Source organism: Chelonoidis abingdonii, chromosome 8 (genome assembly GCF_003597395.2).
Source record: "Chelonoidis abingdonii isolate Lonesome George chromosome 8, CheloAbing_2.0, whole genome shotgun sequence".
Classification (NCBI taxonomy): domain Eukaryota; kingdom Metazoa; phylum Chordata; order Testudines; family Testudinidae; genus Chelonoidis; species Chelonoidis abingdonii.
The window spans coordinates 87,021,137-87,045,221 of record NC_133776.1 but is presented as its reverse complement, the minus strand read 5'-3'; the positions used below and the strand labels follow the sequence as shown (position 1 = coordinate 87,045,221).

General features: G+C 41.8%; 1 protein-coding gene across 2 annotated transcripts in view; it reads right to left on the bottom strand.

Annotated features, from left to right (window-relative positions):
- Positions 1 to 9,210: 9,210 nt before the first annotated feature.
- The window catches only part of DCX (doublecortin), a 95,569-nt gene continuing 80,694 nt past the window's right edge, over positions 9,211 to 24,085 (bottom strand). For both annotated transcript variants that reach the window (XM_032766978.2, XM_032766980.2), the window contains exons 6-7: positions 15,391 to 15,485; positions 9,211 to 10,329 (exon numbers count right to left, since the gene is read on the bottom strand). In XM_032766978.2, coding sequence (XP_032622869.1) covers positions 10,273 to 10,329; positions 15,391 to 15,485 — 152 coding nt within the window. In that variant the 3' untranslated portion in view covers positions 9,211 to 10,272. The remainder of the gene's footprint in view (positions 10,330 to 15,390; positions 15,486 to 24,085) is intronic.

Here is a 24,085-nt window from a genome sequence, read left to right as displayed (position 1 = left end):
GTCCTTACTGTAGAATCTTGTACACAAAATCCTGTGATCTTTGTTCAAAAAGCCCAGCAACTCTCCCATTGAAATCCAGGGGAGTTTTACCTGAGTAAGTAACTGGACCTGGCTGTGAGGGTTAAATGCTGTAACTCTGTTGAAGTTAAAGGAGTTACACCAGCTGCAGATTTGGTCCTATGTGCATAACCTTCCTTCTAGCCGTGCCTTCTCCTGAATGTATTGGGTGCAATAGTGTTTTGCTACAGCAGTGATGAACGCCAAGGAAGATAGCTATTTCAAAGGGATATCAGTACGCCAGGGAACATCTAGTACACAACACATTTTGAAACTCACTTTTGTTTACGTTCTTCTTTTTTAAGCCAAGAAACTACAATCATGCCTGGCCAGTATGGACCTGTGTGATTGAAAGGCTCTGTCCCTTTCTTCCCAACACAACAAAGAGACAACAGCTTGAAACTCAACAACGAGACAGCAATCCCACCAGAAGCTTCACAAAAGGGAACTCCCACTTTATATGGGCCAGATTCGGATACCTTGGCACCGGTAGACTAGCACCCGCTCCACAAGTGGTGCCATTGAAGCCAATGGAGTAAAGTGCTTCTATGCAAGAGAAAGGGAAAGAGAAATTGGCCGTAAATAATGAAATTGGAACCAATAAAACGAATTGCTCCCACATAACCACCCCCCAAAAATAAATGAAAAATGCAGAAAAATGAACATCAATACTGAAGTTCCTGTGACAGACTGACTGCAGAAAGCCATGGGCAAGATTATACCATCCCAACCTCACTGAGGACTGCCTTGCTCCTCCAGCGGCCCTAATGACATGAGTAAGACTCTTTATGCAGTAAGGCACTGCTCAGTGTGAATAAGCATTGCAGAATCTGACTCTACATGAATTCACATTTCCTGGTGAAAGGGGTCAGTGCAGGTGAGCTGAACTATTTGCATGTGTGGCCAGTGACTCAGTGATTGAGACCAGCAGCAGGTCAAAGACCTCAGCGGTTCTGTTCTGCGCAGCTTTACAAGATAATAAAACTAGATTCTCTTCCCGCAGGAGGATGCAGTGGCTCTTTCCTGACTAGAGTGGCCTGCCCTGCCTAGGTTTTGCCATACTTTGTTGGGTTCCATGGGAAAGGATCTGACATGCCCTCATTACCCTTTTTGCATCTCTTGCAATTTCCCTCTGCAAAGCACCCAGCCTGTCCTTTCGGAAACCAGGCAGTGCTGCATTTCTATTTCTAGTCCAATGCAAAGAGATAAAAATGAAAATAAAACAAAACCACAGACTCAGCTGTCCCTCGACAAAGGGTTGCAGTTTCCCCCCTCTTTCAAGGATGTTGCAGACTTTCATGTGCCAGTGGAACAGAGGGACGGGGGAGGAAAGGAATTTCAAATCAAGTTCTTCTGCTCGCGGCCAAATATGACCTTATTTCTGTGATTGGGAGCGGGACATGAATTGTCACCACAGGCTGCAATCCAGTTTGGGCATCGATGGAGCACTCTAACCACTCACAGCCATGGGCCCCCTGCTGGCTTTCAGCCCAGAGCCAAGCTGTAGATCCTCAGCTACCCAAGGCTTTCCCTTTTGTTTATTATTCTTGGTTTCTCCACCCTCTTTATTTATATTTCTGCATTTGTCAAAGACTGACATTTCCACCACTCTGTCTTATGCATTCTTTTCCATTTGATTTGGTATTATGATGAAGTTCCCACTCATATCCTACCACTCAGTAAACACTTCCTAACAAATACTCCCTGCTAACCCCCTCGGAAATGAGTCTCTTTTCTTTGTTTCCCAGGACATTGACCGTCACTAGTGCTGCCAACTTTCTTTTTCAGTTGTCAGGCTCTAATTGCTGCCAAGTGTTAATTCCCTCTAGGAATCCTCCCGCTGCAACTGTTCCACTGCGAACTATCAAATCTGAGGGACTTTTAAAACTGGCTGCAGAATTTTGAGTTCCTGTTCACTGTGCTAGAGAGTGGGAGCAGGAATAGGTGAGCCCTGCTGCACATGTTAAGAGAAAAGATGAAAGACAATCCTTTCCCAGGAAGAGATTTAGCAATAAACGGCTCCCAAACCAATAACACTTCAACAACCGGCCCACTGTCTGCTTGGCGTAAGGCCCTTGAAATCACCAGAGTTCCAGAGAGGACACTTGCTCCTTGCTTACAAATGCAGGGCCCAAATTTTGGGTAGTAGCACAAATGGGCCCCAAACAGGCAAACATTGGTTAGTGGGCGAATATCTTCTGGGCAGAAGCAGCAGCCAAACACAGCCCAGAAGCAAGAGTTTGGGACCTGGCTGTGGGTCTGAGCCATTGCCCTACGTGTCACCATGCAATGATGTTCTGGGGTTTCTGTTGGATTTACTGGACTCAGCAGTGGCTCTAGGCACCAGTGCTCCAAGCGTGTGCCTGGGGCGGCAAGTTGCGGGGGGCTCCCTGCTGGTCCCTGTGAGGGCAGCAGTCAGGCAGCCATTGGCATCTTGCCTGTGGGAGGGCTGCTGATCCTGCGGATTCGGTGGCAATTCGGCAGTGGGGACGCCAAAGCCGCAGGACCAGGGACCTCCTGCACGCATGCTGCTGAAGGCCGCCTGCCTGCCGTGCTTGGGGCAGCAAAGAAGCTAGAGCCGCCCCTGACTGGACTCTCCAAGAGTTTTGAGAGATCCAGAAGTGATGGGGACAATTTCCACCCCGTGCTCCCTTGCCAGAATTGAGTCCACACCAGTCACCATTTATGAGTGGGAAAGCCCAGTCTAGTGTCATTATTCCTTTATCTGTCTTCATCTGTTATTTAGTCTCCCTTGCTTATGACAATTTCCTGTCTTGAGCTCCTTGCTGTGGTTGAAGACCTGGCACGAGCCATCCTCCTAAACACTGAGATTCCACCTGCACTGACTTCTCTTCAACTACACAGTACTGCATATTCCCAGGATAAGCCTTGTGTGGGCAAATGCTCTCTCCAGAGTTTCCTCACATAGCCCGGTCATGAAAGAAGAATTTTTAATAGAACTCAAGCTGTACATAGACCAGATAAGTCAAAGCTTCCCAGCGACCCAGTCCAAACTGAGCAAGCACAACAAAGGTCCTAGGACTTGGCGATACTTAAGCAGATGGCAGAGACAGGCAGGCTAAGAAAGGGAGCAATTCCTGAACAGCTCCTACAATACTGGCAGTACAAATGAGGCATCAATATAGTGGATGGTCTGCTCTTAAAAGGACAGAGGCTCATCAAACCAGAAGATCAAAGAGAGGAAAGGCTTGGAGAGATCCATTAAGCTCACAGAGAAGTAATAAAGTGCAGGGCAAGAGCACATCAAACAGTCTGGTGTCCAGGACAGTCAAAATGGACTTGGTAAAAAGCTGTGTAATTTGTGCAAAAGAAGCACAGTGTCAATTAGAGCAGAGAGCTGAGAGAAAGACAAAGGCAGCTGATAAACACCGACCAATGTAACTTAAACACCACCACCAGGAGGGTAGCAGTAGCTTCCTATTCACAATATGTGAAAGAGGCTAATCTGCCAGCAAACTCATCCACACACAGGGTTAACAGATTAAAAACAACTTTCAGGTACTAATGAGTTCTTGAAAGTTTTGCCAAGGACAATGGACCGTGGGTTCATTCCAGTGCAGTTTGCGGACTTCATTACATAATAAATAAAAAGAATCCCTAGCTCTTCTACAGCCCTTTCCATCATGCAGGAACTGAAAGGCTCAAGAGGAGAAGTGACTTGCCTAAGGTCACCCAGCGGGCCCATGGAAGAGCTGGGAATAGAAGCCAGGTCTGCTGAATCTCAGTCCAGTGCTCTATCCACTAGGCTAAGAATTGGGCTTGAGGCTCATTTACCCTAAGGTCACCTTACTCACGCTGACCGTGCAAAAGGGCTTTACAATGGGTACAAGTGTAGTTTACTCTCGGTCTAAGAGCAGTGTAAAGTGGTCTTACTTTAAATAAGAACCAGGCCTTGTGACCGTGACCAAACAACTAATGTTCCTCATTTCCTGCCCCAAATGGGGAATCTGAAAGAGCAGTTGTTACAATAAAAACTCTAAGGAAAAATGGCTCAAGAACCACATTAGGGTCTCTTAGCACATAGAGCTACACCATTAGCATGTGGTGTTTTTCCAGCACAACTCCTGACGGATCGGAAGATGAAGATTTCTTTACCAGACCCATCAATCAGATGCTGAATGTCCAGATCTTAAAGTGTTCAGAGAAAAAGGCAGAGTTATAGGAATCCCACACTCAGCTTTACAACTGAAGACGTGTTACAAGATATACCAAAGCTAAAGCCAGGAGAAAAGTGGAAGAGGGAGATGGTGGGGAGCAAGAAGACCCAACAACAGGATCCATGACGGGAGCAGCAAGAACCCTCCAATCCTATCTAATACATGCCCAGCAGGCTGCCTTCAGAGAAACAGGATTCAGCTTCATCTCATTCCTGAGCCACCATTGAGAAGGCTCCTTAGATCCACGGACACGCTGTGAGAGGGCATCAGTGTCACCAGGCAGAATGAATCTGTGATAAACTAGACCATCATTTTCATAGTGTGCTAACCCAGACCCAGCTGAATAAATATGACGCAGAATAATCATCTCAGCAGACTTCAGATTCAGGTAGCGTACCTTGGCTGCCAGTTCACAGTTACACCTTATTGGGCTTTTCAATATTAGCAAGCGTTTCTGAAACACAAAGAGGGGAGATGTGCTGGAGGGCACTTAAGAAGTTAATCAAGTTGGTCTCACTACACACAAACTTAGTGCTAGCTGTATCGTTTCAAGGTTATCACTAATAAAGCATGTGCCCCACTGCAAACATACCTGGCTCTTTGTATTGGCTTAAATCTCAATGTAGACCTAGTGGTGACAAGTTCTGTGTCTCATTTGCAAAAACTGTGAGCCATCTAGCCCCCAAATACAGATGACATCATGGACCCTGAAAAGCAACTTCCCAGCACTTTAATATTGGATCCACAACCAGAAAAATAACTTGAATATTCGTCACTTTCAAAACACATGTAAAATCACCATTAAAAGAAAGAAACTAGTTCGTTCCCTCTTACCTACATTTGATTGTTAATACATGGGGAGATTACACCATGGGCACTTTCAGATGACTCTGTGACTATACTATATTTCCATGTATTTCACTTGCCTGGTTTTTATTTCCTTATTTATTTTCTGTAAGGGTGGATCCTGCTCCTATTGAAGTTAATGGCATCTCTCCCGTTAACTTCAGTGGGTAAAGGACAGATATAAGGATCCTATCATGCTCCCATTGAAGTAAATGTCAAAACTCTTATTGACATTAAGGGAAGAAAGATTTAACTTTAAGGGTTATACTGTACCCTTTAATAGAGAACGTGACTTCCACTGATGCCTGTCAATGGAGTTGCACGTAAGCAAGGATATTGTCTGGCCCAAAAAGAGCATGTCAGGAGCTACCATGTGATGTAGCAGGATGTCATTTCTAAGGTCAAAGACAATAAGGAGCAGCCACCAAAACATCATGTAAGAGGTCCTATATTTTATAACATTAATGGAGAACATACTTTTTACATCATCTTTTCTGTACTGAAAAAAACTTATTTATAACATTGCTTGGTTGTGCATCAAAATATTTTAGTTTCCCTCTCCCTTTTTCCCATTCAAAAATTGTAAGACTGAAACAAGGCTAAACCACAACCAGTGTGTGTTTGTGAGAGACACACAGATCACAGTGAAAGAGTGATGTGGCAGCTGAGCTAAACTAATTTTTATGATTTCACAGAGTGTAACACAGTTAGATTTCCTAGCCCTGGAAAAGGCAACACTCACTGTACAGAGATTAGGAATGTAGACACTTTTAGGACAGAAGGAAGTCTGACATCCCATCACAAAAACTGTGCCAAATTAAAACCAAGTCACTGAAATCTTTAAAGTCTATCTTAGGGGTTTCATGCACGTAAATCGGAGACTAGATTAGCTGCTCTGGTGGTAGAGCTGGTGAAGCTGCACAATTCACACTAGCAGAGTGGCTGGTCCATACACTTTAGGATCAGATATTAACAAAAAGTTTCAGAAGGATCTATAATTTGATGCAGTACCCTGTGGGCCTGATCTTCTACACACAAAACTGCCACTGACATTGCTCACATCCTCCTTAATGTGGATATGCCTTGACATATGCATTCATACTGCTTAATATGTATAGACACTGAAATAGACCAGGCACAGTGTAAATTACAGATAGAGCTATGTAACACACAATGCTTACGATTCCTTCATATATCGTTTTTAAACAATGCAGTCATAGTGACCCTGTCTCTGAAAACACTTAAAACAGCCTCATATGGGAAATCAGACAGCACTTTTATAATAGAATATGGCAAATCCTTATATCCTGAGGAGTTTTGTGTGTTTATAAAAGAAGAAAAAAATTAGAAGTGAATGCTGAAGTTTTTCATGGCATTACTATAGTCTGTTCCAAGTAACTCAATTTGACTGGAATTGCTGCAGTAGTATGCTACAAGTAATTCATAATTCATCACAATTCAGAACAGCACTTAAGCATGTGCTTAAGTCCCACTGAAGTAAATGGAATTTAAGCACATGTTTATAAATAAGCACATGCATACATGCTTTCCTGAATCAGGGCCATCCATATATTGAAATTACTAGTATACTGTCTATAATTCTTTTCTTTTTATATTCCAGGGATCCTGGAAAGAGCCTAGCATCATATGGACGCTATTCCACATGCATTTCTGTACAAGTACTCATGTAATATCAGCATTCATACAGACTATGTGTTACCTCTGAAATGCTCACTGATCTCTACCTATAGTCCAGGTATCTCTACCTGGAGAAATGCATCTTAAACCTGGGAGTGTGACCTCTTACCCTGTGTTACTTGTGGCTTTTGCTCAACTGAATGGCTATTATTTTCCCTCTGAAAAAAATGCTTTCTTCTATTAGGCCTTTGTAAATTCCCTTGCTGAGGCAGTGTGTGCTCAAAAACAATCATCAGGCTTGGTCCCGAAGAACCCTTCCTCATGTGAGTAGTCCTTGAGCATGGAAAACTCCTCCCATGAGTGAGTATTTGCAGGATCAAGTTCTCAGACATGTCACTTTAAGTGCAATTCACAAAGAACGCCCGTAACAGTTCTTTAGAAAGTTCCACTAGCAGGGTTTTTTGATTTTGTTTTTGAATTATCTAAGCACTGTTCATGACAGATGGAAACCTATCTACTTCTGCTTAAGCTACCCATATAGTAGGTTGTCCAAAGTTCCATTCAGTTTTTGGGTTCCTGCTTTGTCTCATGCAAACTGATTTTGACAGATCCTGGAGAAGAGAAACTGAGTTTTCTGACGCATCTCTAAGCACCGTACAGTAGTGCTGTCAGTAATATGACTCATATCTCCTTATGGGTATAAGAAACTTGGATTTCCCAGTGAGCTATTGATAAGTGTTCTGAACTGCTATAAGGAAGTCCCAGATTTACTTTTCAGTGCTAGTCTCTTGCCACCTAAACTGACAGGGATTGGGAGATGAGTGGCAAGACACTCAGACCATGGATGGGGTGGGAACATATTGTGTCACTCAAGTGACCACTCCTCTGCCTCATTAAGAAGCATCATTGTCACTGCAGAACTGCTCAGTCATCTTTAACAGATAGGATGGTGGCTACCATTTAGAGCCTTTAGAAAGGCCCTGGGGGAAAACTGGGGATCTTCAAGATTCCTGCCAGAGAAGATAAGAGGAAGCCAGTTTCCATTGTGCCAAAGGTAAATTTGACTTCTCAGTATAATACAGGCTGTAGTCAGTAGTATTGTTGGCATAAATAATTTGTTCTATGATGCCTTTATACTTAAAGAGCCATATTTTCAAGAATGGTCTCTAATATAGCATCCAATTGATCATACACGCAACCATCAGCCCCTAAAATAACCAGGCTTGTGTCCACAAACAGTAAAACCTTGCAGTTATGTAGCACCTTCCATCAGTGGGCCTGAAAGCACTTCACAAACATTAATGGACATTCGGCCTCACAAGCCCCTGTCAAATAGAGCAGTTGTTATCTTCATTTTACAGATAAATATATTGAGGCACCAAGAAACTAAGAGACCTGCTCCAGTTCATACACCAAATCTGGCAGAGCCAAGAGCTGAACTAAGATCGCCTGACAACACTCCTGTGTTTTGTTCACAAAACTGTCCTTCCCCAACAAGAAGCTTTAACCAAGAAAGAACATGAACCCTCGTGCATCTGAATTGAAGTAAAATATCTTAATACAATAGGTCAAATGGGCACTTAACCCCGAAGTGGTCAGAGGGTTACACATTTAAATTACATTTTTCATGGGAATGAAATGATTTCTCATGCAACATTGTGGGTGCAAATAATTGTGGGCTCAATATTGTAGGTGCAAATTTGGTGCAAAATAACTCAAGCCTCTGGGTAACTCCAACGTTTGTTTTGGATCATCTCACACGCGGCTCTTTTTTCTCCTTCTTTTTTTTAAAAAACACCTTGCATTATACACATCATCAAAAAAGATACAGCCAGTACAGAGTGTTAATGGTAGCAACGGAAAAAACGAAAAACATGGAATGGCACCCTGGCACAAATGAAGAAACAAAATGGTGTCATCCTATTGCCAAGCATTCGAGTAGCATCCAACATCACAACTTCATAGTTCATTCTAATGACTGAGGATTGCAAGGACATAAAAAAAATCTGCATATCTGCTGAAACAAAGTAAAAATAAAAGCAAAACCACAACAACAAAAGGTTTGTTTGCATGTACTGTACCCAGATAAAGTTTTGTAGTAGTCAGGTTCACTGAAAGAACTAACCTGTGCCAGTAAAGCCTAAGCATAGTAAAAACCACCAGCATTTTGTAAATACATGAACTTTGCATCCTGCAGGAGTCATTAGTGATTAGTAAAAGTGAAAGGTTTCTCTAAATTCCATACCAGTTTGTTTTCCCTCCGATATGAGTTTCTTAAAATACGGTCTTTGAATATCACAAAATTCCATTTGTAATATAATTAGAGCATTTGGCCATAGTTAGGGGTATTGAATTGTATAAACCAAAAATGCAAGTTTAAACATTACAAGAAAACTATCAAAACATTCATTATTATTTTGAATTGACTTCTCTTCTGTTTGGCAGTGATGACATGATTCCTAAACACAGTTATTACTGTTTTGCAATTGGCTTTTCTTTTTTTTTTTTTGTAAATTTTTCTGAATGTGTTTTTTAAACAAAAGAAAATCACCAGCTTTTATAAAAAAGGAGCTTGAATACTTACTCCCAAAACACAGATACAAGTTTTTTTGTTCTTTTTTTATAAAAAGTGTATTGGTTTCTTGCTACAAAAAGCGACCTAAAGGTGTCAGACCTGAAAACAAATTCTCACAGTGTTTTCAGTGTTGGCTGTTCACAAGGCATTAATATTATAAGCAGAGATAGAGAGATACCATATGGCAGGTATAATAACTTGATATCAGCCAGCATTATCTTTGGGTTACATGAGAAACCGGGTTCACCACTCAGCTGACATATATATATATCTTTGCTTAGTTATTAGAAAATGACCCAATATGTACATTTATCATGTAATCACTGTGCTATAAAAACTTTACTTAGCATTTTATGCAGCATTTCTGAATCTTGTCTAAACTCCTGTGTTTCACATTCTGCTGGCATCTTAAGCATCTTTTACCAGAGCAATAAGTCATCTCTCTCCCCACCCTTCAGCAACAGAAATTGGTGCTAGACAGCATTCAGGTGCTAAAACCAGGGATGCAAAATTAGAAGCAGATCTGCTTTCAAAGAGCTGCTAGCATTCATCAGCATTTTGCAAAGGTGGAGATTAGTATTTGTTTTCTTTTAGTTTTAGAACTGATCAGCGAAAGATTTATTTATGTAGTTCTAGTGGGACTATCAACTTTTCTGCAGTTAATAGTAAACTCAAGAACTCAGAGCAGAAGAAAAGCACTGAAGTAAAGGGGAAATGCATGAGATAACTGGCGTCAGATTGCTGGCAATGCCCATTTCGCATCTCTATATAATTATTCAGAAGCATGGTATCACTCTATCCCTATTAGTTGACAGGTGTCGATTTGTGGCACGGAGGAAAAATCACAGAAAAAAAATGACATATAACTTTGTGTCCTTTGATTTGAAAGTACCAGTCACCTATCTGCTTCTTTTGGCAGAAGTATTGTACTGTATCTTAAACATAGCTTGTACTACGGACAATTAGCATTGTGTTCCTTTACATGGAATCTCCAAGGGAATCAGAGTCATCCAAGGACAGAGGCAGGTACAAGTCCTGTAAGAGGAAAGAAGAAAGTGTTAACTCCCACAATCAGTTTCCAACTTCATCTTATAGTAAGGAGAAAGCTCTATGATTCAGTTCAGTGGGGTACCACTTCCAAGATTGAAGTCTTCTTCATGGGACTTCAGATGGACAAACCTATTGTCTAAGGAGTTCAGGACTGAAACCATGGCAGATAACACGCATGGTGGAGCAGGAAGATCTCAATAACAAAAGGCAGTGGTAATTTGAGAAGAACCTTTTAGCCACTTTTCACTCAGTGTCAATCTGTGCTAGATTTTGCACAAATCAATAGAATCTTTTGTGATACAGGTCAGCTTCAATCTAGGTCCAGAGTCGTACCTTTATTTATCAGAGGGGTAGCTGTCTTAATCTGGATCTGTAAAAGCAGCAAAGAGTCCTGTGGCACCTTATAGACTAACAGACGTATTGGAGCATGAGCTTTCGTGGGTGAATACCCCATGCATCCGATGAAGTGGGTATTCACCCACGAAAGGTCATGCACCAATACGTCTGTTAGCCTATAAGGTGCCACAGGACTCTTTGCTGCTTTTACCTTTATTTGACAGCTGCCCCATGCAACTTCTTTAGAACAGCTGTCTCTAGAGCAGTGAGAGGGATATTACACGCTCTTTCAGATGTTCTTTATTGCAAGCCCATAATAATTATACATGAACTATTAGATGGCTTTCAAAATTAGTCCAGGCTACCACATTTGGCCCTGGCTCTGGATATAAACTCCAAAGTTCCTATTTTAGGCTTTGATCTGGTCCCACCTCTTAAAAGGTCCCATATGGATCCATGTATTCAAACTATCACTAAAGAAGGCTAAAGCTCTGCTTGTTCCTGACTGAATGCTGTGTGGTGCATACAGAAGGCCTATTATCAAAACACAGCAAAGCACAAAGAATTTTATGGGGTGGGGGGGATCTATACACACCTCAAGCCTCAAAACATTGGTTGGGATGGGGGATTTCTTAAGGGAACAGATAAAAGGGAAAGATAAAGCTCTTTATCAAGCACTAGAATAGCTCCTGGAAATGAAACGATGACACATGAAAGTTCTAAAAGGTTACATTCACGTCTACAGTTAATTCAGTGGAGAAGCCTGTTGTTGATCAGCTCTGCCCTCAGTAATCACAGTCAATTGTAAATTTTCGATGGGAATTCACTAGAATGGTCCAGAGCCAACTAAGCAACAAACATAAATAAAACATTAAACAAGGTGAGTTTATCATTTTAGTTATAAGCCTGTGGGGGGGACCCCAAAGCCTACAATATTAAAAAAGTATTTTCATATCCTTGATTACTGAGGTATAAAAGGGAGCCTTGAAGACCTGAAAAATAAATGAACAACTGCTGTGTACAGGCTGTGGGCCAGGAGCTGCCCCCCATGAGACAAGTGACTGATTGTTATTTAACCCCTGCTACTTTCACCAGCAAGAGGTATTTTCTACAGGGATTGTGTGATTGAGGAAGTATTCATACAGCACTAGTAAAGATCAGGCATTCTATAGGAATTGCTAAGAGCTACTTTTGAAGCCTACGCCTTGCACTTTGCACTCACATCCGACTGTACCAGCAGAAGAGACTGTGCATTTGTTTTGTATGTACTAACACCCATATGTACAGGGAAAGGCCCTTTTGCATGCACTAAATTGACTCACACATACTTTGGCAGCCACAGTAAGCTGCATGTGAAAAAGTGAGAATGCAAATTCAAAGAGCAGACTCAGCCTGGCTAAAAATTTAGTATTAAGGACCTAATCCAAAATCCACTGCCATCAATGGGACCCTTTCATTGACTTCAGTGGGGTTGGGATCAGGCCCTAGAAGTCCATGCTGAACATGCTCATTTCATCATAACAATGTACATTACAATAACATTAAGGATCTGACTGAAATATGCGAAGTGCCAAGATTTTCAGATGCTGGTCTCCAGCTCAGGCTTCCACAGCTTCACTGGATATTATATATGCCTAAGGTGTAGGGATCTCTGAGAAGTCCTGCTCGGGTGGTACAACTCCACTGTCCCAAACCAGAAGCCATGCCTTAAGGTCCTACATGCTATGTAGTTCATCAAAGCAACTGAAGTTAATGGGAGACTTTCCATTGATTTCACTGGGCTTTTATTCAGACTCATAATTACTACAGGCCAGATTCTGATCCCATTACTCATCTTGATCCTCAGTCAACCACCCTAATCCTCAAACAGGGACTACTCAAAAAATAATGCACCACTCAAAGTGAGTAAGGATTGCACAGTCTGGCCCATAATGAGCAATCGGAGTCTTTTCATTGGCTTAGTCAAATTCTGACTAAGCTGATTTTCAGACCTCATTGTCTTCTGATTATTCCAAGGTTTTGTTTTCATTCAGCCCCTCGAACGCAGACTCAAACTGCCAGGGACATTTGTTTATTCAATTACATTCGAGTGCCAAAAGTAGGGTGGTGTCTGTAATTTTAAAAAAAGGACTTTTTTTTCATTTCTTCGCTCCCGGCCTTTAGCAATGGGGCCACACAAACCTGAAAATCCGAACCTGTTGAAGAAACATGCTCCCGAATACATCCACATTTCACCCCAAAGTGCTTTATTGCCACCAGCTTAACCCCTCCAAGCTATCAAAGGTCAATTAAAATGTTATATCTATTACTAGTGACTGCCTCTGCCATGTTGATCTTGTTGCATACTGAAGCTTAAGACTAGCCCTCAGCCATGAGGAAGTAAGGAGGCATGAGGAATGTTGATCATTGTTATTCTCTACTAAGAAACCCACCTGTTTTCAAAAAAAAGAGTTTGTAGGAAAATCCTTACATTCCTCTGATTTCAAAAAATGCACAGCAGCAATTTAACCAAGTAACTGCCTAATTCTTTTGTAGGGCTCTCTCTGAGAGCTGGAGACTATCAGAGAGATAAAGAAAACCACCTGTGACTGGAGAGCAGAAGAGTCAGGTAATGAAGAAGACTGTTTATTTCAAAGGAAGATCTAGGTTGAAATCCTGATCCAATTGAAGTCAATGGCAAAACTTCCATTAACTCCAATGGGTCTAGGATTTCACCTCTGAAATTAACAATTAGCATGTGTTTTATATTGAGTGAGGACACCCTAGAGAAGAGGATACCCAGTCTGTGGGGTAGCATAGCCCAAAAAGAGATCAGAGGAAGCCAGTGGGAAAGACAAACTGGATGCAGTCAAAAGGGTGGCTGAGCAGCAGAACCAGTTACTGTGAGTGCTGAGGGACCCTTTAACAAAAGATCCACCTGTGGTTATAGATGACAGCAGCACAAATTCCCAGATATGTAACAAAACTCCCTTCTGCCCTTCCGATGACATGGTAAATGTGAGGATGTTACCGGGAAAAGCAGTCATTGCACCAGAAAGGAATTATCACAGAATGTAATTACACAGTAATTCGTAGCCTGTAAAATACAGCATGACCTAATGTTATTGTTTTTTAAATTTCCTTATAAGGCAATATTAGGTTCACTACTTAGACATGCACATTTCTTTCATTGTGTAGAGTTGCCAGCACTTTAGGCTTTTCAAGATAGAAAGGGGTTTGCTTGAAGAATATGCACATCACTACACTAGAAACTATTTCAGAGTGATACAGTTTAAAGGCACAATTATCCTCTCTGATCCACACTGGGGATCTATATCCAGGGTCATTCTCTCTGTCTCAGAAATAGAGGGCATGGATCAGTGACCTATAGCCCATCCTACCACTGCATCCCAGAGCCATGGGTTTAAGTCACAGAAAGGTTGGTTCAGCCCCTTCATCTGTCTGGGGGTTATAAACGGAGTTCCATGCAGTTTTGGATGTGATCTTAAAACCAACATCTTATCTCTACTATGGGGACATTAAGGATTTCATGACACTACTTGTAAGAGCAGGAATTTGCCACAAGATCTTTGCCAAAATGTAATTTCCTCTTCTCCCCTCCCACCCAGAGTTATACACCACCCACCTAAAGGTGGATGTATTTCAGCGGTGCTGAAAGTATGACATTTGTAAAGAGATTTGGGACCCTTTCAGAATGAAAGGACTTTACAAACATAAATATTGTTATTAAGTAGCTCACACGGAACTCCTACCTATAGCACTGGTAGTCCGGCAGGACGGTCTAATGCAAACTATGTGATACTGAGAATAAGTTCAAACCAACAGCTGAGATCCAAACAGTCCCCTAACTTTAGGGAACTTCTCATCTGGACTCAGTTCTGAATTTTGCAGTTTGGGTCTAGTTTTAACCTGTATGGCAGATTACAGACCTTCACCGCTGGTTAGAGTTTTGCCCTAAAATTTTACAACTACTAGAAATTTGAATTGACAGGTAAGAAAATGCAGCACTGTGTGAATTTAGTGCTAGTGAAAGGTACTGGGTTAAGTGCTTAGAAAATAAAGGGCTTTGTTCTGTGTTGAATGTACAGAGTGAGAATCTCAGCTGTGGTTCCACAGGAAATTCTGGTGTAACTAAGTAACACCCATCCTGATTCTCCATTAGCTTTTGCAGGAGCAGTGTGCAAGTGTTGATGAGAGTGCCGATGGACAGTGAGAGGAGCCAAAGTTGTGTGCCTTGCATTTCCTTCTATTCATTTAGTCCTTGCAGCAGAGGTTCACAGGGATATACCAATCCTTGATTTGTTGGTCTTGTTCCTGTTGTTCAGGGGAACGTGGAGAGAACCACACATACCAAACTAACTGTATGTGAGAACAGACACAAGCCATTCCTAAGGCCAATGGTAAAAACAGCTGCAGAGGAAACAACCATCTGAAACAGCCCTCACTTCTGTTACATTCAGTAAAAAGCTTCCCAAAGTCAGCGCTACTGACATACTGCCTTATTAGCCAATAAAGTGCATTTACAGGTACTCATGGTGGATTTTTAGTCTTTGAAAACAGAAAGATTCTAGGTAATGGGCCAGATTCTCTGATGGTGTAACCCACGGAGTTATGCCACCCAAGAACGTGGCGTTGTTTTAGCCATTTTGTCTCTATATCTAGGTATATGAAGCTAGGAACAGTTTTAGTAAGGTATAAGAAACGTAATACCTTGTGCTTACGGAGGCTCCCTGGACTGGTAGGTGTGGAGATTGGAGACTGCTTGGATTTGGGTGTAGACAGCTGACTGCTTGATGTTCCATTTGCTGTCATAAAATAAGACAGAAGTCAGCAATGAATTCACAAAGAAAAGCAAGAAGCAGATTATTTCTCTACTTCAGGGAGACGGAAAACATTCATACCAAACATCTAAAGGCTTCCGTTTATTTCATCTATAATTCAGGCAGGGAACAAAAAATCAAAAGAACAAAATAATTATTCAGCAGTTCTAAATACAGGACATTGCAACAGCTGAGAGACAATATTTTACTTCATAAATATTATCCCACTATAAAAATCCACTGTAAGACTTCCAGACTTTCAAGCAGTTTAATGCCATTTAAACGATGCAGTACTTTGAGTTATCAGTGAAAATCAAAGTCTGCAGTGGCCTAGATTGCAAACTTTAAATATTATCCAATGAGTTCATACATTCGCTTAAAATGTATATAAAAACTTAGTCTCATGAGCCCACAAACTGCACTCAGTGCTAAGGACTCTTGAAGTGCCAGCCACGACGTGGGCACAGACATGGCTACACCTATTTGCCCACTGCTCAGGGCTGGGGAGTGGGCAAGTGCATGGAGGAGTGAATACTGTACCCTCCTGAAAGTTGTGTAATGAGAGTACATTTCCTGTAGCTCCCCTGCAAGGTAGCTTCGCTCTGCACCCAGCACTGGCCTATGTGTCGAAGCTACAACCTGGCCTTCTGGGTTTTTGTAACCAATAAACAAAACAAAAATCTTCCCAACTTTTATAAATCATTAAAATAAGTTCATTTAAACCTAACCTCTGAACAAAATGTTGGCGGGTTGGTCTGTGCTGTCTTCATATAGCCTATTAGCAACTGGATTTAATCAAAGTGAAACGGCTGCGGTCCATGCCAGAGACAGCTATTATGGATGTATAGGGTAAATAAATAAATAAAAGTAAACACCAAATTACAGCAAATAACAAACAAAACAAAACACTGTGACCAAAAATGAGAAGAGGGAAAGCAAAAATCTTACTGCCAGCGATGTTCTTTAAAGTAGTGCATAACTTTGAATATTATGAAGCGTCATGGCAAATATTTCATAAGGATATGTTTCCTTCATGTGAATTTGGTAATGTTTTCACTAGATTCTATATGCTGTGCTTCAATTCCGGGAAGACAGACCCTGATCCTGTTCTTGTTCATATGGCTTTTAATGGTGCAACTCCATTGGTTTTGGTGGAAGAGAATTCAGAGTCAAGCTGGCCATGTCTAAGTATATTATTTTTCAGGGTCATTCAATTCTGAGTAAGCCAAGAAATAGTAGGCTGGAGACGTTACTTAAACAAGCATTAAATATACATTTCCCATTCAAGTCTACATAAAATCATACCAAAAAACAATCCATGATGCTTATTCCTTCAGTACAATTCCCAAAACTAAAAAATCAAATGTTTTGATCATTGCTTTCTGAAATGGCATTAAACATTGCTAACGTTCCATATACATACATTAAACAGAATGTTCCTTTGCGAAGAAAACAAACAAACAATTTTTTTTTATTATTAATTTGAAGTTTTACAAAGAAGGAAAGAAAAGTACAAAACTAGGACTGGTCGTCTTCTTATTTGGGTGTGCAAACGTATGTGCCTAATTTGTGCCCACAGTTACTGTGACTGCGGGCTGGTCTACACTGGGCGGGGGGTCGATCTAAGATATGCAACTTCAGCTACGCTATTCGCATAGCTGAAGTCGAAGTATCTTAGTTCGACTTATCTGGCCATCCTCACGGCGGCAAGTCGACCGCCGCGGCTCCCCCGTTGACTCCGCTTACTCCTCCTACCAAGGTGGAGTACAGGCGTCAATTCAGGGATGGATTTATCGCATTAGACAAGACACGATAAATCAATCCCCGATAGATCGATTACTACACACCGATCCGGCGAGTAGTGGAGATGTGGGCTGCGAGTAGACGCATACCAGGATGGCAAAAATTAGGCACTTGGGATTAGTGCATGAAATCATGGCAACTGTGTGTGCAAATGAGGCATGTAATTGAGCATAAATTTGAGTGCCTAAATTGTCTGAAAATCAGGCCTATACAATTTATAAGCATAACATTGTGAACAGTGGCTGGCAGGGTATATGGTGTATCAAATTTTAATGATCAGAAAAAGGAGTGAAAAATAATGTTTAGATAAATAGTATCAAAGTACCTAAAGTGGGAGAAAATGACATTTATACTCAGTTTAAGACTTCTCTATATCTTCAGAGCCATGTGAAGGGGCCTCAGCAGAAATGAGAATTAGGCCCCATATCTGTGTTACTTACATCTATGAAGTCATCTGGAGTTTTGCCTGGGCAGGGACAGATAGCCTGAGTCTCACTTATGCAATACTAACTCTATATAACAGTTCTGGGCCAGCCTAAATAGGATTTGTGACCTAAATCTATAAGTATATACACACAGTGACCTCACAATCATAGAAATGTATGACTGGAAGAGACCTCAGTAGGTCATCTAGTCCAGTCCCCTCCACTGAGGCAGGACTAAGTATTATCTAGATCATCCCTGACAGGGTATTTGTCTAATCTGTTCTCACAGCCTCCCTAGGTAATTTGTTCCAGGGCTTAACTACCCTTACTGTTAGAAAGTTTTTCCTAATGTCCCACCTAAATCTCTCTTGCTGCAATTTGAGCCCTTTACTTCTTGTCCTGTCCTCAGTGATTAAGGAGAACAAAATTTATCACCCTCCTCTTTATAACAGCCTTTTATATACTTGAAGGCTGTTATCATGTCCTCCTCCCATCTTCTCTTCTCCAGACTAAACCACCCCATTTTTTCAATCTTTCCTTGTATGCCATGTTTTCTAGACCTTTTAATAATTTTTATTGCTTTCCTCTGGACTTTCTCCAATTTGTCCACATCTTTCCTGAAGTGTAGTGCAAAGAACTGGACACAGTATTTCAGCTGAGGCTGGATCAGCGCTAAGTAGAATGGAAGAATTACTTCTTGCTTACAACTCTCCTTTGGATACATCCCAAAACAATTGCTTTCTTTTTTGGCAACAACATTACACTGTTGACTCATATTTAGTTTGAGATCCATTGTAAACCAAGCCTCCCTCTCCCCCCTGATCTTTTTCTGAAGTACTCCTTCCGAGGCAGTCATCATTTCATGATGTTTACTCACATAACGTGTCACCCTTATGGTTATTTCTGCTCCTGGACAGAATGCAGAGTTCTGGGATCCGGTTTTTACCACTTTCTAGCCTACTCCTCCTGAGTCTGAAGAAGGACTGACTTAAAACTGAGCAAAGTCTTCAAGATTTGCCCCAGTAGGAATAGACTGCCAGGCCTATATACAGGGCTGATCTCTTTCTGATTAGTACTACTTTGCAGCCTATGGCTCCCATCTAGCAAAACACCGGCGCATATACTTAACTTCAAGCACATAACTTCTGCCGTTGACTTCAGCGGGATTCAGCTCACATATGTAAAGTTAAGTCTCCGCTTGATCCTGCCCTCACTGAAGTCAGTGGCAAAGCTCTGCATTGATTTCAGTGGTGTGGGATAAGGCCCTGTGTGCTTACATGTTTTGCTGGATTAGGGCCAGTGTGCTCAGCACCTTAAAGCATTGAACCAAAGGCACAAGTTTGAGAATCTACTATGCCTCTCTCTGATTGCCAGCCAGAATTTGGCACCTCGTCTTCATATTTCCATAGGAGGAACAATCCCGGTACTGTGTTTCCACCACAACTTTCATTCATTGTTTCAATCCATTAGCATCCTCTGTCAATAGTTTCCCTCCATTCATTTCATATTGTTAGTGTAGTAAGGTGTTTTGTGTAACTGCTGTGCTAAGAATGAATCCCTTTTTACATGGTTTTGTGTTTTGCCATTCAAATATTTGCTGAATGTTTTTTGTTCCCAATTACCATTTTATAATCTTAGTGTTTTAAAAATACAAATAAAATCCTGAGAACCTTTCTGCAACAAGCAGCCTCATAGGGATCTTTACTGCGCTATTTCACCATTGGGGAAGGGATAGATCTGTGGTTTGAGTATTGGCCTGCTAAACCCAGGGTTGTGAGCTCAATCCTTGAGGGGGCCATTTAGGGAACTGAGGTAAAAATCTGTCAGGGGGTTGGACTAGATGACCTTCTGAGGTCCCTTCCAACCCTATGATTCTATGAAAGCTAAAGATTGGAAAAGATCCCTCCCCTATTGACTGAATGGTGGAGCTGATTAAATTAGGCCCCAGTAACAATCCAATATGGAAGAAGCAGTGAAAGGCTTTGACAAACTGCTTTAATGATTGGGGGAGGGCTCCTGTTCCTCCTTTCATACCACTTGTGCACCTAAGCCCATTTTAGCCTAATTCTTTACTTCTGTGGTTCCTAACTTTCTTGACATTCTGCCTTTGAAGTCCCATTGCTGCTGCATTCCTGCAAAGTCACAATGGCTTCCCCACCCCCCACCTCAGTTTTGAGATTTAGAATTGTAAATTCTTTGGAATTTCTGGTCAGATGCTAGAATAATTTATTCTCCAATGAAGCAATCTTATTCTTAGTCTCTGAGACTCTCCTGACCCTCCACTAACTTCTGGGCAGTTGCTTTCATGTCTAAGATGGCCTCAGGTATCTTCTCTATCTACACTTCATCTATGATGCTTTTTAATACCAATTTTAGCAAATATCTTTGGATCAAATTTAGAGATAATGTAAGTTACATGTTACCATGTGGATGTGAGTCCAAGAGTGTCTAAACTGGTGCAACACTCATGCTGTAGGGACCAGAAGAAAGTATGTGTCATATCAGTGTAGATCTATTTGACTCGCTTCTGACTTTGGCCCTTTCTTTTTGTAACATACATTTGTCAATATCATTTCATCTCTGTATTTGATGATACTCTGAGGGGCTGATAGGTAGAGAGGTCCGGTCACCATTAATAGCCTCTCTTTTCATTACAAATTTGTACCATTTGAGAATGAGATTTCTATTAAAATACTGGTGTGCAGAGAGCTGGGGAATGGAGTGACCTTACAATTCACTTCAAACCATTCTACAGTAAAAAAGAACTTTGGTCAACTATATTGGAAAATAGGATAGATTGCCTATTGGCCGTGGTCATTCACTCTACTTCACACTTGAAAGCTGAGCAGATTAGCGTTTAGAGTAGATGCACAAAAGTTTAGATTATTAACTATACAACATAAAATATAAACTGAAGACAATTCAGACAAATAGATTTTAGATCTCCGGCAGGTTTGTTTAGCAGGGGACCTTGGCTTTTCTATTATGTAAGCCAGTGGGTAAAATAGCTCTAACATACTCAGTGTTATCTGGAAATCCAACTCTAACTTTGAAATTGTCTCTTTTTGTACTGTTATCGTTGACCCTGAGACAGAAAGTAAACCCCCCCTTACAGGAAACACACACAAAGAAATAAAATTAGATTTCTTTGCAGTGTCAACATTTTCCCTCTCGCAGAGAGCTGGTAGAATTGCTAATGTTCAGGCATCAATGGACAGCAAAAATATGTAATTGCTGCAAGCGAGGAGAGAAATTCCCTAATACAATAAGACATAAGTGCTAGAGCAATGCTATTAATATCTGATGAGCACTGGTGAAAAAAGGACATTTAGTCAGCAGTCTGGTGAGACTGATGTACAGCAATAGGGATATTCATGCACTGTTGGGAAATAGATCTGATTTTCTCTCTGCTTTGTAGTAAAAATCCCATTCATTATCATACTTTAAAAACTTTTTTCTGAACTCAAATGGGACCATATGGTGAGGTGTTAGAGCCAGATCCTCACTCAGGGGTGGGCAACCTGCAGCCTGCAGGCCGCACGCAGCCCGTCAGGGTAATCCACTGGCGAGCCACAAGACAGTTTGTTTACATTGACCATCCGCAGGCATGGCTGCCTGCAGCTCCCAGTGGCCGCGGTTCGCCGTTCGTGGCCAATGGGAGCTGTGGGAAGTGGCAGCGAGCATGCCTCTGTGGCCTGTACCACTTCGCACAGATCCCATTGGCTGGGAACTGCGAACCGCAGCCACTAGGAGCTGCGGGCAGCTGTGCCTGCAGATGGTCAATGTAAACAAACTGTCTCGTGGCCCACCAGCGGATTATCCTGATGGGCTACATGCAGCCTATGGGCTGCAGCTTGCCCACCACTGTCCTAACTGGGCAAACTGGTATAGCTCTTTATAAGTCAAGACAGCTATGATGATTTATGTTAGCTGGGGATCTGGCCCTGTATAGAGTCATAAGAGTTTAGAGTTTAAGGCCAGATCACCTACTCTTACCTGTCTATCACAGATTACCAGCAGCACCTATTCACATAGCTCCTGGAAAACCAGACTTTATAATCAACTTTCAGAATTAATGAATGGTTGAATACAAATTAAGACTTTATTGTTTATATGTATAAAATATTATATATGCCTGTGCAATCTTAGTTCAGCCCCCTTGCAAGTATTCATTCTGATGCAGCCATTAACTACATGATTACGTATTATTTTTTCATTCAGTGCACAGGATGGACTATGCTCTAGGGATGAATCAGGGTTGTGCAGTAAAAGAGGCTATTATCTGTAAGACACTTGCCTCATTTGTTGCAGAAAATGGAAGGTGGACAGTGAATGAGGCAGGGACTGCAGGGAGAGAAAGGACAGTCTCATGGTTAAGGTAGTTGACTGCTACTCTGCTGAACTGGATTCTATCTCCTCTGCCTCTGTCACAGAGTTCCTGTATGAAGCTGGGGAAATCACTTAAACCAAATTTTCCCTGGCTGGTCACTAATTGTGTGTTCCTCATTTTCTGGATGCCTGACTTGAGGCCTTGGAGTCTGATTTGCAGAAGTGCTGAGTACTTAAGCTGCAAGTGAAGTCAGAGGGAGCTGTGCTTTAAACATAAAGTGCTGTATAATACTAAGTAAATAGTAAATAGCTACTTATCAGTGATCACTGTCAATTTTTCACACTGAAGGAGGCAGGGGTCCTATGGAAAAAATAGTATGATCATGTAATTAAAGACTATCATAATGCATGCACAAAAAGGGGCTGGATTAAGATTGCATAGGCAACCTTAAATCAGAGATTTCCTGACTTTTGAGTGCTTGATTTTAAAATCTAAACATTCTTTTAACGTAGCTTTTAGCATGTAATATCTCTATACGGTATATAGTGTAGCTTGATGGCTAGCTGGAGCATAAGTGGAAGTGGAAATAGATAGCAGGCTGGTTTGAGCAATATTGTGCATAATCCCAAAGACTTCTGCTGCCTTTTTAACACATTAATTTAAAATAACCCTTGGGAGTCAGGTCTGCAGTCAGGCGTGATTGATGTTCTGTATCTGTTCTGCTAATTGTTGCTGCCTTGTGGAAATGCGTTTGTCTCTCTATCCCATTAGAGAAGCAAGACATTAAAGTCCAGAAACAGATCTGCTCATTGGTTCCCTGAACCAAAGTCAATCCTAGGCCACTAGACACTATAGCTAGAAAAGGTCATATTTAAATTTAAACTCAATGTCCTGCTGATCTCCCCTGGGAGTCACTGAAGGCATGCTGATGTTAATCATTTCTTGCTGAAAAAATCATAAGACTCCCCCGTCACAGAACAAATATTTGTACAACTGAACTCTGATCTGACACACAGTCCTGGTCTACACTATGCCTTTAAACCGATTTTAGCAGTGTTAAACCGATTTAACGCTGTACCCATCCACACAACGAGGCCCTTTATATCGATATAAAGGGCTCTTTAAATCGGTTTCTGTACTCCTCCCCAATGAGAGGAGTAGCGCTAAAATCGTATTACCATATCGGATTAGGGGTTTAGTGTCGGCCCGCAAATCGATGGTATGGCCTCCAGGCGTATCCACCAGTGCTCCACTGTGACCGCTCTGGACAGCAATCTGAACTCGGATGCAGTGGCCAGGTAGACAGGAAAGCCCGCGAACTTTTTTAATTTCATTTTCTTGTGTCCAGCGTGGACCTCTGATCAGCACAGGTGGTGATGCAGTCCCAATCCAAAAGAGCTCCAGCATGGCCATACGGAGATACTGGATCTGATCACGTGTATAGGGAGACAAATCTGTTCTATCAGAGCTCCATTACAGAAGACGAAATGACAAAGCATTTGAAAAAAATCTCCCGGCTATGAAACAGAGTCCACAGCACAGCGCTGCGTGACATGTGTAACGGAAAGCCAAAGAATCAAATGGATGCTCATGAAGGGAAGGAGGGGGTACCGAGGATTCCAGCTATCCCACAGCCCTGCAGTCTCTGAAAATCATTTGCATTCTTGGCTGAGCTCCCAATGCCTGTAGGGTCAAACACATTGTCCGGGGTGGTCAGGGTCTATCCATCAATTTACCACCCCTCCCCTCCGTGATAGAAAAGGGGAAAAATCGTTTCTTGACTTTTTATATGTCACCCTATGTATACTGCATCTGCTGGTAGACACGGTGCTGCAGCAGTAAACAGTAGCATTCTCTCTCCTCCCTCCCCCGGTGGCGATGGTACAGTGCGGTAGACTGATAGCCGTCCTGGTCATGAGCCCGTGAGTGCTCCTGGCTGGCCTCAGGTGAGGCGGCCGGGGGCGCCTGGGTAAAAATAGGAATGATTCCCGGTCATCTCCAGTAGATGGTACAGAACGGCTGGTAAC